This window comes from Mus caroli, unplaced genomic scaffold, assembly GCF_978045245.1.
Source record: "Mus caroli unplaced genomic scaffold, Mus_caroli_1 scaffold_13, whole genome shotgun sequence".
Lineage (NCBI taxonomy): Eukaryota > Metazoa > Chordata > Mammalia > Rodentia > Muridae > Mus > Mus caroli.
In genome coordinates, this window is record NW_028227268.1 from 26,209,305 (window position 1) to 26,223,770 (window position 14,466).

Here is a 14,466-nt window from a genome sequence, read left to right on the forward strand (position 1 = left end):
GCTGTGCCCGGTGAGTACCTTAAGGGGTGCAATTGAGCCCTTGGATCCCGAAATTCAGACCTTGAGACAGGGTCTACAGGCAGGGCAGGGTGTGGGGGCTTCAGCGTCACCCTAGGCCTTCTTGGAGTGCTCCGGTTACCCACAGTGGGTTTGGGAGGGCGTCGGACCCCTTTCGAGTCCTGAGAAGCCCTGGTTGGTTTTTCCAGAGACCAGACCTGCGAGGTTCGTCTCTGACAGGAGTCAGGGTCCTGGAGCAGTGGCCCTATGTATGGGTTCGCTGTGGTACCCAGACCTGTCACCCCAGTGTGCTGAGGTTCCAAACCTAGCCTTTCTGTGTCACCCACCATGGCCTTCCAGGGCTCTGGCCACTTGTGTCCTGTAACTGTAGGTTGCTCTAGGCAGCCCAAATGGAAAAGTTGTCAGTGCCTCAGGTGGCCATGGATGGAGCTTAGAAGAATAATTTTGAGATGTTATATTATAACTTAACAGACTTTTTTTTTTTTTTTTTTTTTTTGGTTTTTCGAGACAGGGTTTCTCTGTGTAGCCCTGGCTGTCCTGGCACTCACTTTGTAGACCAGGCTGGCCTCGAACTCAGAAATCCACCTGCCTCTGCCTCCTGAGTGCTGGGATTAAAGGCGTGCGCCACCACGCCCGCCTTTCTTATTTTTTTTTTAAACTTTGGGGAGGACCCATCTGTTTTTGTTGTTTTTAAGATTTATTTATTATATCTAAGTACACTGTAGCTGTCTTCAGATGCACCAGAAGAGGGCATCAGATCTTATTAGAGATGGTTGTGAGCCACCATGTGGTTGCTGGGATTTGAACTCAGGACCTTTGAAAGAACAGTCAGTGCTCTTAACCATTGAGCCATCTATCCAGCCCCAAGATTTATTTATAAAGTGCACGGTATTCTGCCTGCATTTATGGCTGCAAGCCGGGAGAGGGCACTAGTCCTCATTACAGAAGGTTGTGAGCCATCCTGTGGTTGCTGGGAATTGAACTCTTGACCTCTGGAAGAGCAGACAGTGCTCTTAACCTCTGAGCCCTTTTTCTTTTGCAAAAGAAAAAACTCATATAACAAAGGACTTCATTTGCCAGGCGGTTGTTAGTTCATGCCTTTAATCTCAGCACTTGGTAGCACTTGAGAGGCAGAGGCAGGTGGATCTCTGTAAATTCAAGGTCAGTTTGTCTACCTCACGGATTTCCAGGACATCCAGGGCTACACATTTTATACACTAGGTCTTTTCTTTTTGAAATTGTTATTTTATGTGCATTGGCATTTTGCTTGTATGCATGTATGTCTGTGAGGGTGTCATGTCCTCAAACTGGATAGAGTTAGACAGTTGTGGGCTGCCTTGCAGTTGCTGGAAATTAAACCTCCATCCTCTGGAAGACCTCTTAACCATTGAGCCAACTCTCCAGCCCTGTAATTATCAGGTCTTTGTAGCTTACTTACCATGCAAGATTAGGGATGCCTAGACCACGTGCTTTACTGGGTATTGTCAGGAGGTCTGAGTGTTTGGAACTTACTTTTATTTTTCTCCTAAAACTTAGAACTGTAGTTTGCCTATTTACCCTGAGGGAGAAATAGAGCTGGCTGTTGCTACCTTGCTTCACAATAATAAGACCACCAAACCCAGACAACTAGGCAGATGCCAGCAAGAGCCTGCTGACAAGAGCCTGATACAGCTCTCTCCTGCAAGGCTTTGCCAATGCCAGGCAAATACAGAAGTGGATGCTCACAGTCATCCATTGGATGGAGCACAAGGTCCCCAATGAAGGAGCCAGAGAAATACCCAGGGAGCTGAAGGGCACTGAAGCCCCATAGGAGGAACACCAATATGAACTAAACAGTACCCAAGTATACCACCAATCAAAGAAAACACATGGTGGAACTTGTGGCTCTAGCTATATATGTAGCAGAGGGTGGCCTAGTGGTTCAGAAATGGGAGGAGAGGCCCCTGGTCCTGTGAAGGCTCTATGCCCCAGTATAGGAGAATGCCTGGACCAGGAATGGGAGTGGGTGGGGAGGGGGAGGGGATAGGGGTTTTTTGGAGGGGAAACTAGGAATGGGGATAACATTTGAAATGTAAATAAAGAAAAATATCTAATTAAAAAAAACAGTTTTGGGCTTAGCACATACAACTTTAAACCTCATTAGGTGATAATGTCTGGTTTTCTTAGGTGCTAAAAGCCAGTTCCTGGGAATTTTTTTTTTTTTTTTTTTTTTGGTTTTTCAAGACAGGGTTTCTCTGTGTAGCCTTGGCTGTCCTGGAACTGTAGACCAGGCTGGCCTCGAACTCAGAAATCTGCCTGCCTCTGCCGCCCAAGAGCTGGGATCAAAGGCATGTGCCACCACTGTCCGGCTTTTCTTTTTTTTAAAGACAGCATTTCTCTGTGCAGCCCTGGAACTCATTGTTAACAAGGCTGGCCTTGAACTCCCAAGTACTGGAATTAAAGGCATGTACTACAATGCATTGTATTCTGAAATTCATTTTAAAATACATTATCAGCAGCTCCCCTGAGGGCCCTAATCCTTTTGGAAACTGCTGGAAGGGAGGAAGAAGAAACAAACTGGTAACAACCATTTCAGACAGTTTTTTGGGTTTTTGGGTTTTGTTTTGTTTTTGTTTTTGTTTTGTTTTGTTTTTGTTTTGTTTTTTGTTTTTTTTTTATTTTTCTGCGCAGTCCTGGCTGTCCTGGAACTCACTCTGTAGACCAGGCTGGCCTTGAACTCAGAAATCCACCTGCCTCTGCCTCCCAAGTGCTGGGATTAAAGGTGAGCCCCACCACTGCCCGGCTCATTTCAGACAGTTTACCGAATCTCTACACCATTCCCAGGTTAAAGGGCTTTGGTTGTGGTATCTTCTTGAGATAGCCTTAGAAATCTAGGCCTTAGTGGAATTGCTGTGGCTGAGGGTGACCCCTAATGCTCCTGCCTCTGTCTCTCAAATGCTGGGATTAAAGGTGTGTACCACCACTGCCCCACTTGTTTTGTTTTGTTTGTTTGTTTTTGTTTTTTAAAGATTTATTTATTATATGTAAGTACACTGTAGCTGTCTTCAGACACTCCAGAAGAGGGTCAGATCTCATTACAGGTGGTTGTGAGCCACCATATGGTTGCTGGGATTTGAACTTCGGACCTTCGGAAAAGCAGTCGGGTGCTCTTACCCACTGAGCCATCTCACCAGCCCTTGTTTTGTTTTTTATTTATATTTACTTATTAATTTTTGGTTTTTCGAGACAGGGTTTCTCTGTATAGCCCTGGCTGTCATGGAACTCACTCTAGACCAGGCTGGCCTCAAACTTTCAGAAATCTGCCTGCCTCTGCCTCCCAAGTGCTGGGGTTAAAGGCATGCACCACACCATGCCCCGCTTGTTTTCTTTTATTTTTTTAAGGTTTACTTATGTATTTGAGTACACTGTAGCTGTAAGGATGGGTGTGAGCCATGTGGTTGCTGGGAATTTAACTCATCCCACCCCACCCCACCCCCAATTTATTTATCACTATGTTAGTACACTGGCTGTCTTTAGACATACGGGAAGAGAGCTTCAGATCTCTGAGCCACCATGTGGCTCATGTTTTTTAAAATCCCTGCTTTGGGTCCCAGAGAGCTGGTTTGGAGGCTGGAGCAGCTGAGCTGCTCTTGCAGAGCTCCCAGGTTTGATCAAAAGTACCAACATCTGTACAACAGTACAACCATATGATTCCTGTTCCACAGGACCTGATGCTCTTTTGGTCTTCACAGGCCCCAAGCTTGCAAGTGGTGCACATAGATTCATACATGCAGGTGATACATAAATCTAAAGAAAAATCTCTTCCAAGTCACTACCCACGTGGCCAGCTTTAGATTTTGGGAAAAAGAGCAAGGATTTAGATAGAATATGGAACTAACAATCCATTACTTTTTTGAAAATGTCATAGCTTTTTGGGCTTCCAACTTAATTTTGATTTTTGGTTTCTTCTTGCCTTGAAATTCCTGCCAGTACTAGGGGGTCCAGGGAAGGAACAGGGGGAAGAGTAAGTCCTCTAGAACTTGAAGGGCACAATGCTGACTTTAGAAGACATTTGTCACCACTACCTGTCACGACATTCTTTTATCCCTTTGTCCTAAATCCCATACTCCTGGCATAGTGACTAAAAAAATGTAAGGCCCTAACTATTATGGGATAAATGGAATTGAATGGAAAACTTGAGATCCAAAGAGTAACTTTCCTAAAGTCATGGTTTGCTGGGGTGAAAAGTAGACAATTTAGGACTGAAAATTCCCAAGTTCCTCACAGTTTTCTCTACACCAGCTTGTTGTAGGAGAAAGAAATAGACATAAAGAATAAAAGTAATGACTAGTGTGGGTAGGCAGTGGTGCTCGAGGTGCAGATGTTCTCAGGAAATGCTCATAGCATAAGAAGGTTAGGAGTATCCACTTCTGTGTTTGTTAGGCCCCTGCATAGTCTCATAAGAGACAGCTCTATCTGGGTCCCTTCAGCAAAATCTTGCTAGTGTCTGCAATGGTGTCAGCATTTGGAAGCTGATTATGGGATGGATCCCTGGATATGGCAGTCTCTATATGGTCCATCCTTTCGTCACAGTTCCAAACTTTGTCTCTGTAACTCCTTCCATGGGTGTTTTGTTCCCAATTCTAAGAAGGGGCACAGTGTCCACACGTTGGTCTTCATTCTTCTTGAGTTTCATGCGTTTAGCAAATTGTATCTTATATCTTGGGTATTCTAAGTTTTGGGCTAATATCCACTTATCAGTACATATTGTGAGTTCCTTTGTGATTGTGTTACCTCACTCAGGATGATGCCCTCCAGGTCTGTCCATTTGCCTAGGAATTTCATAAATTTATTCTTTTTAATAGCTGAGTAGTACTCCATTGTATAAATGTACCACATTTTCTGTATCCATTCCTCTGTTGAGCATCTGGGTTCTTTCCAGCTTCTGGCTATTATAATTAAGGCTGCTATGAACATAGTGGAACATGTGTCCTTCTTACTGGTTGGGACATCTTCTGGATATATGACCAGGAGAGGTATTGCTGGATCCTCCGGTAGTACTATGTCCAATTTTCTAAGGAACCGCCAGACTGATTTCCAGAGTGGTTGTACAAGCTTGCAATCTCACCAACAATGGAGGAGTGTTTCTTTCTCCACATCCTCACCAGCATCTGCTGTCACCTGAATTTTTGATCTTAGCCATTATGACTGGTGTGAGGTGGAATCTCAGGGTTGTTTTGATTTGCATTTCCCTGATGATTAAGGATGTTGAACATTTTTTCAGGTGCTTCTCTGCCATTCGGTATTCCTCAGGTGAGAATTCTTTGTTCAGTTCTGAGCCCCATTTTTAGTGGGGTTATTTGATTTTCTGGAGTCTACCTTCTTGAGTTCTTTATATATATTGGATATTAGTCCCCTATCTGATTTAGGATAGGTAAAGATCCTTTCCCAATCTGTTGGTGGTCTTTTTGTCCCAATGGAGGAGCTAGAGAAAGTACCCAAGGAGCTAAAGGGATCTGCAACCCTACAGGTGGAACAACATTATGAACTAACCAGTACCCGGGAGCTCTTGACTCTAGCTGCATATGTATCAAAAGATGGCCTAGTCGGCCATCACTGGAGAGAGGCCCATTGGACATGCAAACTTTATATGCCCCAGTACAGGGGAACGCCAGGGCCAAAAAAATGGGAATGGGTGGGTAGGGAAGTGGGGGGGAGGGTATGGGGGACTTTCGGGATAGCATTGGAAATGTAATTGACGAAAATACGTAATAAAAATATTTAAAAGATATTCATTAAGTTATATATATATATATATATATATATATATATATGCATACTCCTAACCTTCTAATATATATATATATTATATTAGAAGGTTAGGAGTATGCACATCAGGCAAGGTGAGGCAGAAGGCAAGCTCTTCTCACCCAGTGCTTCTCCATTGCCTGAATAGAACTCTCTTGGGTAGAGCCTGGAAATCTCCCACCAGCTCTTTGTCGTCTTCTCATTTTATGCCTTTCCTATTGAGGTAGGTTCTCACATCCTCTATTTCATATCTTCTGACAGGACTCCACCATGGACCAGTGCCCCATACCTACCTTGCTGGAACATGGCAACTTCCCTCAGGTCCTGTTTAACAATGTGGAGAAGTTCTATGTTCCTAGAAGAGATATCATGTGCTATTACACCCTCACTGAAAAGTTCATCCCTCGACCCAAGGACTGGATTGGCATCTTTAAAGTAAGTGTTAACACTAAGGGATTAGGAACTAGGGTGCCTCTTAGGTTCCAGGTATATTATGACTGCCCAACGTCACACACTGGTTTGTATGAGCCTCAGGCATTGTTGTCTTGTTCAAGACAGGGTTAATCTCTGTATCCTTGACTGTACTGGAACTCTGTAGACCAGGCTGAACTCAGATGTGCCTGCCTCTGCCTCCCAAGTGCTGGCATCAAAGGCGTGTATTACCTATGCTCAGCCAAGCCTGTTTTTTTTTGTTTTTTGTTTTTTGTTTTTGTTTGTTTGTTTGTTTGTTTGTTTTCGAGACAGGGTTTCTCTGTATAGTCCTGGCTGTCCTGGAACTCACTTTGTAGACCAGGCTGGCCTCGAACTCAGAAATCCGCCTGCCTCTGCCTCCCAAGTGCTGGGATTAAAGGCATGCGCCACCATGCCCGGCTTAAGCCTGTTTTTTAATTTCAGCCTGATTTCTTTAATCCCAGGACTCAGAAGGTAGAGACAGAAGGGTGTCTGCATTTGAGGTCAGTAATCCTGATCTACATAGAGAGTTCCAAGCCAGCCAGGGCTACATAGTGAGAGCCTTCTCTAAACAAAAACAAATTAATTTAACAGTTTCAAACTAAAAGATGGGAGAAAATTCCACAATCCCAAGTTTTATTATGCTTTCAAAGATCAGTCTAAATGCTTTTAAATTTTTAGCCCTATTTTGGGGGCTAAAGAGATGGCTCAGTGGTTAAGAGCACTCACTGCTCCTCCAGGGAAAAACTGGGTTTGATACATAGCTGCCCACAACCATCTGTAACTCCGGAAGTCTGATGCTCTCTTCTGGCCTAGCACCATCCACAGTATATGCCATATACAGATATAGGTGCAAGCAAAACACTCATGCACATAAAATTTGAGTAAACAAGTTAAATAAAAATGCATTATCACATATTGAAATATGCAAGCAGGACTTAGTAAGATGGATGAACCTTAGAAGAGTTTTGATAGCTTTGTTAGGAAGGATCCAGACAGGATCTCCTTTTAAGGCTAGCCTCAATCAAGCTCTGTGTTGTAGCCAAGGATGGCCTTATGAACTCTTGATCTTCCTGCTATCTCAGTGCTGGCACTATAGTAATGTTTCATCATACCTGGCTAATTTTTCATTTTTTTTAAAGATTTATTATATGTAAGTACACTGCAGCTGTCTTCAGATACACACCAGAAGAGGGCATCAGATCCCATTACAAATGGTTGTGAGCCACCATTTGGTTGCTGGGAATTGAACTCAGGACCTCTGGAAGAGCAGTCAGTGCTCTTAACCACTGAGCCATCTCTCCATGTATCTATGTGGGGTGTATGGGCATGTGTGAGCACAGGTACCTGTGGGTACAGACTCTCCAGCCCCTTGTTTGATTTTTTTTTAACCCATTTTCAAGATGGGTAAGATGGCTCAGTGTGTAGGTCATGTAAACCTAGTCCTCTCAAAGGTAGAAGGAGAGAACCAATGTTACAGGGTTGTCCTTGGCCTTCATGGGTATTGTGGCATGCATACGCTACACACACACATACACACACACACACACACACACACACTAAAATTAAACATTCAAAAAGACGTAGGCCCAGTGATGTGGCTCTGTGGGTGACGGTGCTTGCTGCCAAGCCTGACTTGAGTTCAGTATCTAGGTCCTTTTATTTATTTTTTTTTGGGGGGGGGGGGTCTAGACAGGGTTTCTCTGTAGCCCTGACTGTCCTGGAACTCACTTTGTAGACCAGGCTGGCCTCGAACTCAAATTCTCCTGCCTCTGCCTCCCGAGTGCTGGGATTAAAGGCGTGCGCCACCATGCCCGCTGAGTATCTAGGTCCTTTATGGTACATAGAAGGAGGAAACCAACCCATGCTGCCTGTCCTCTGACCTCCACATATAGAACTTATGTGGCTGCAGACAATAAAACAGTTTAAATTTTTTTCAAAGCAAGATAAATGTTGGTTGGTGTGCTTGTAGTCCCAGCTGAAGCAGGAGGATCCTAAATGCTATATGGGCAGGTTCAATATAGCCTGGCTGTATTTTAATTGCTCTGTGCATTACAAAGGTATTTTGATATATCAATAAATAAATAAATGAAAGTTTAACCTAGAGTTTTCTACCTAAAGTCTCCACAAAACTTGACTTCAGCAGGCAGCATTCTGAAGATTTGCTGTGGACTGGGCCTCTACTGGGGAGGAGGTAGCATAGTGTCCCCACCCTCAACCCCCAGGATTCAGGATGAGCAAATGGATGTCCTTGGTAACTAGTGACTCTAGTGTCTAGCTGCTAAGACGGATTGACGCCCAAACCACCATTTTCTGAATTCCTTTGGTTAATTAAAAGATTATAACATTGACTGAAGCTTGGTCCTTCATATCTCACTTATAAAGCTTTCTTTCAGCACACCCCTAACACCAGCAGTCCCTGGTAGCATGTACAAATGAGTCAGGGTCTCACGTGGTTCAGGCCAGCTATCCTCAAACTGTAGCCGAAGATGATTTCGAACTTGTGATCTTCCTGCCTTAGCCTTCCAAGTGCTGAGGTTAGAGGATACTGCCATGCTAAGTGTCAAGTGATTTTAAACAGTGCTGTATCACCTATTCTAAATGTAGTGACAGCTACTTTCAACCAAAAGCAGGTGAGAGTCAGTCAGCTTGTTTGCATATATCTACCTGTGCTTCAAGCTCTATCCTCGACCTGGTATCTTAAATGTTTCCAAGCCGGGCAATGGCGGTGCACACCTTTTAGTCCCAGCACTTGAGAGGAAGAGGCAGCGGATTTTGGGAGTTTGAGGCCAGCTTGGTCTACAGAGTGAGTTCCAGGACAGCCACAGCTATACAGAGAAACCCTGTCTCTATACAAAAAAACCAACAACAACAATAATAATAAGCTGGGTAGTGGTGGTGCACGCCTTTAATCCCAGCACGCTGGAGGCAGAGGCAGGCGGATTTCTGAGTTCAAGACCAGCCTGGTCTACAGAGTGAGTTCCAGGACAGCCAGAGCTACACAGAGAAACCCTGTCCCAAAAAACCTAAAAATAAAAATAAAAAAATAAAAATAAAACTGCTTCCTGTCCCACAGACTTCTATGGCTCTGAGATGTTCCCAGCAATATAGGGCATATTTAAGAAGTGTCTAAAATATGTCCTAGGGTTTCCAGATGGGCTTGTGGTAGAGCCTTTTCAACCTGCTCTGATTTCTTGGAAACGGAAATGGGTCAAAATTCAATAAATGGTAATTTGGCCTCCTGTTTGCTGCATGTTTGCTCAATCTTCTGAAGACAACAATGACTCCCTTTCTATTTTCTGTCCTTTTATCTTAGATAAGATTTGAGCTACTACCTCTTGCCCCTGTCTGAACATCTAGTGAGAATATTTTCCACTTAGTCAGTCTCCTGATTTATTTATTTATTTTTTTAAGATTTATTTTATTTATATGAGTACACTGTAGCTGTCTTCAGACACTCCAGAAGAGGGTATTAGACTCCATTACCGATGGTTGTGAGCCACCATGTGGTTGCTGGGAATTGAACTCAGGACCTTTGGAAGAGCAGTCAGTGCTCTTAACCACTGAGCCATCTCTCCAGCCCAGTCTCCTGATTTATTGAAGTCAATACCCAGAAAAATCATTAAAGCTACCAGATATTTCTATTTATTTTATCATGAACATGGTGGCAGGTGCCTTAGAGGATGCAGCTTTGAGGCCCTGTCTCAGTGTCCTCCCTAACCTGATGTTCTCAGGGTAAACTTCATACAGACTGCACTCTTATCTGGTAACCCCCTTCCGAGGTTACCTTTTGCCAATTGGACCTCAACACGATTTGTTTTGGTTTTTTGTTCGTTTCAGAAGGTTTAGAGCCTTCCTACTGCAGTGAACATTTAATTCATAATGTATCTATTTTTAGAGATTTGCCACAGGTTGAGATTTCCTCGCCCTGCCCCCCATATAATGGCCAGACAAGAAACAGGGATCTTGTCATAACGAATTCATTCTATCTTCAGTTTATACAAATAAAATATAAATGCTTTTAAGAAATCATTGCAAAAATGATTCAAGTTGTCAGTGCTGAACTAGAGTCCCTTGACCTTGCAGGTAGGGTGGAAGACCACTCAGGAGTATTATACCTTCATGTGGGCTCCCTTGCCAAAAGACCAAAACAAGGATTCAGCCACACAGCAGGAAATCCAATTCAAAGGTAGGAAAATACTGATGCTGATAACTCTGTCCCGGACTGGGAAGTTGTTTTGTTTTAAATGAGATAGCTCATAATTAAAAATCACATTCTGCTTTCAGCTTATTACCTTCCCAAGGATGTGGAGCGCTACCAGTTCTGCTATGTGGATGAAGATGGTTTGGTCCGGGGAACAAGTGTCCCTTTCCAGTTCTGTCCAGACCCTGACGAGGACATAATGGTTATTCTCGATAAGGTCTGTAAGCCATCTCCCTGCGAGCCTTCTTGGAACATAACAGTTGCCTACTTTGAATCCATAGGCTTTGAAGTGGCTGTAGACAGTGGTGGAGAAATCCCATATGTATGGTGCTACTCTTAACTCACACAGGAACAAATTAGGGATTCTTTAAGAAAAATCAAACAATACATGATTTCTTTCTCCCTTCAATTCTTTTAAAGAGAGAATTCGATGCTATGGCCCAAGCTGGCATAATTCAGGGTAGTCCTCCTGCCACAGCCTCTGTAGGTCTAAGATTCCACTGTGCTCAGGAGGGGCCCTCAAGTTTGCTCATCTTTTTCTGGTGAAAGTAACCTCCATGCCTTGACTTTGTACCATTGCCTGTGCATGACGTAACTGCTCTCCAGTGTCACTGTGAGTGAGAATCCCACTTAGCAGCTTGTGGGAAGGACTTTAAAGCTACCTGCCTGCCTTCTCTTGCAGGAAAAGGTAGAAGAGATGGAACAGCGCAGCAAGGAGCTTTACCAAGAAAACCAGGAGCTGAAAGACAAGTGCATTGACCTCCATGAGCAGCTACAGAGGAAGCAGGTACAGACTGGGGAAGGAGATCAGAATGGCATGCAGTCTCTGGCCCAGAGATTTTCTGTCTGGCTTGTGATCTATCATCTCTCCTTTAACACCAGCGGTTCTCAACCTTCCTAACACTGCACCCTTTAATACAGTTCCTCACGTTGTGGTGACCCCCAACCATGAAATTATCGTTGCTACTTCATAACTAACTACTTTGGCGAATCATAATGTAAATATCTTTTGAAGATACAATAGAGGTTTGCCAGAGGGGTTGGGACTCACATGTTGAACAGTTGCTTTACAGGGGTTTCTCAATAGCCTTGCCTGTCCTGGAACTCAGGCTGTAGACCAGGCCTCTACCTCTGGTATCCTGGGACTGAAGACCTGTGCCACCACCTAGCATGATGCCTGATTTTTTTTAAATTACACGTAGCTCTCATCAATTTATGGGGCTAAGCAGTGGTGTAGCTTCTATCCACTGGAAAGTGTTGTCTGGTCTGTCCCAGGCACTCAAATACTTCAAAAAATGGATTAGTGGATAACATTTCTGGTAATGGAGAAATTAATATAGATGCTTTTTTTTGTTTTGTTTTTGTTTTTGTTTTTGAAGTGGGGTCTTTTGGTTTTTTCCAGACAGGGTTTCTCTGTGTAGCCCTGGCTGTCCTGGAACTCACTCTATAGACCAGGCTGGCCTCGAACTCAAATTGCCTGCCTCTACCTCCCAAGTGCTGGGATTAAAGGCGTCCCCCACCACTGCCCAAATTAAAGTGGGATCTTAATGTGGCTGAGTTTGACCTTGAACTCCTGCCTCAGTTTCTGGAATGCTGAGATTACAGGCATGTACCACCCTATACCACACGCAAGGACAGGCTTGTTTTTTGAACAAGGGTCTGGTTGGTCTGGGTCTTGCTATATAGATCATACATGGAGGCTTACTGCCTCTACCTTTGAGTGTTGGAATTAAAGCTGTCACCACACCCAACTGGAGTTAGATGCATTTACCAAAATTTTTTTTAGCTGAATGTGGTGGCAAACTCTAAAATCCCAAGCACTTGGAAGGCAGAGGTAGGTAGGGTAGATCTGTTTTTTTATAGTGAGAAACCTGTCTCAAGAATTAAGATATGCAAGCATGGGCATGGTGGTGCACACCTTTAATCTCAGCACAGGCAGGCGGATTTCTGAGTTTAAGGCCAGCCTGGTCTACCAAGTGACTTCCAGGACAGCCAGGGCTATACAGAGAAACCCTGCCTGGAAAAAACAAAAGACCAAAAAAACAAAAATTAAGATATGCCAGGGGTGCTGGTGAGATGGCTCAGCAGTTAAGAGCACCGACTGCTCTTCCAAAGGTCCTGAGTTCAAATCCCAGCAACCACATGGTGGCTCACAACCATCCGTAACAAAAATCTGACGCCCTCTTCTGGAGTGTCTGAAGACAGCTACAGTGTACACACATATAATAAATAAATAAAACTTAAAAAAAAATGTATGTGCAATGTTGGCACATATCTTTAATCCCAGCCCTTGGGGAGGTAGAGGCAGATTTCTGAGTTCAAAGGCCAGCCTGGTCTACAGAGCGAGTTCCAGGACAGCCAGAGCTGCACAGAGGAACCCCCCCCCCCAAGAAAAAAAGAAAAAATATGGATACATACTTGCCTGCTTGTATATTTACAAAGAGACTAGAAGTCTAGACTGGACTGTGGAGCACTGTGGACACTGGGCACTAGAAGCAGAGCCTGCAAGAGCAGCAATTGCTGTATTCTCTAGTCCTTGGATGCCTGTTGATTTGGAAAGAACAGACTGGGGCTATGCTATATAGATAGATCAGTAGTGGAGTGCTGCCTGATGCTTGTGAGGCCTTGCAAAAGCAATAATAGTGTATGTATGAAAAGAGTGTAACTTAGTGTTCAAATGCTTGAAGCTTGAGGGTTATTTATTTCTCATGAGTCCACCACAGTGCTCATGAGAATTAAAATTTATTATTTTTCTTTTTTCCTAAGATAGTAAAATCCATCTTTAAACTGATCTGGAGAGATGGCTCAGCACTCATTGCTCTTCCAGAGGTCCTGAGTTCAATTCCTAGCAACCATATGGTGGCTCACAACCATCTCTAATGGGAACCAATGCCCTCTTCTGGTGTGTCAGAATAGCTACAGTGTATAATCATATACATAAAATAAATAAAATGATCTGTCTGTTTCACTCCAGGTGGCACTGGAAGCAACACAGAGGGTCAGTAAGACGTTAGAACAGGAAGTGGAAGAGAAGGCCTCCTGGGAGGAAGAGAAGGCCTCCTGGGAGGAAGAGAAGGCCTCCTGGGAGGAAGAGAAGGCCACCTGGGAGGAAGAGAAGGCCTCCTGGGAGGAAGAGAAGGCCTCCTGGGAGGAAGAGAAGGCCTCCTGGGAGGAAGAGAAGGCCTCCTGGGAGGAAGAGAAGACCTCCTGGGAGGAAGAGAAGGCCTCCTGGGAGGAAGAGAAGGCCTCCTGGGAGGAAGAGAAGGCCTCCTGGGAGGAAGAGAAGGCCTCCTGGGAGGAAGAGAAGGCCTCCTGGGAGGAAGAGAAGGCCTCCTGGGAGGAAGAGAAGGCCTCCTGGGAGGAAGAGAAGGCCTCCTGGGAGGAAGAGAAGGCCTCCTGGGAGGAAGAGAAGGCCTCCTGGGAGGAAGAGAAGGCCTCCTGGGAGGAAGAGAAGGCCTCCTGGGAGGAAGAGAAGGCCTCCTGGGAGGAAGAGAAGGCCTCCTGGGAGGAAGAGAAGGCCTCCTGGGAGGAAGAGAAGGCCTCCTGGGAGGAAGAGAAGGCCTCCTGGGAGGAAGAGAAGGCCTCCTGGGAGGAAGAGAAGGCCACCTGGGAGGAAGAGGAGGCCTCCTGGGAGGAAGAGAAGGCCTCCTGGGAGGAAGAGAAGGCCACCTGGGAGGAAGAGAAGGCCACCTGGGAGGAAGAGAAGGCCTCCTGGGAGGAAGAGAAGGCCTCCTGGGAGAAACAGAAGGCCTCCTGGGAGAAACTGAAGGCCTATTTTTTGAGTGAGCTGCACCGGTGAGTAGGAGAGGGGCCACTGTTAGTGAACACTGCCTGTTCTGGTTTGGTATGATTGCATATCCCAGACTGAGGACCAGAAGTTTAAGGCCATCCTTAGCTACACAGTGAATCTGAGGCCAGCCTAGGCTACATGATGGCCTGTCTCAAAACAAAAGAAAACCCTAAATGTTAAGAGGTAGGCTTAAGCCCAGCCTGTCTTCAATCACTTA

General features: G+C 44.7%; 1 protein-coding gene across 1 annotated transcript; it reads left to right on the forward strand.

Moving 5' to 3' along the window:
- The first annotated feature begins 6,075 nt into the window (after positions 1-6,075).
- Positions 6,076-14,258, forward strand: Calcoco2 (calcium binding and coiled-coil domain 2). Its single transcript, XM_085829239.1, has 6 exons — positions 6,076-6,240; positions 10,342-10,444; positions 10,543-10,676; positions 11,142-11,246; positions 13,434-13,892; positions 14,229-14,258. Exons 1-6 carry the CDS (start codon positions 6,076-6,078, stop codon positions 14,256-14,258), a joined length of 996 nt encoding a protein of 331 aa, XP_085685365.1.
- Positions 14,259-14,466: the final 208 nt, after the last annotated feature.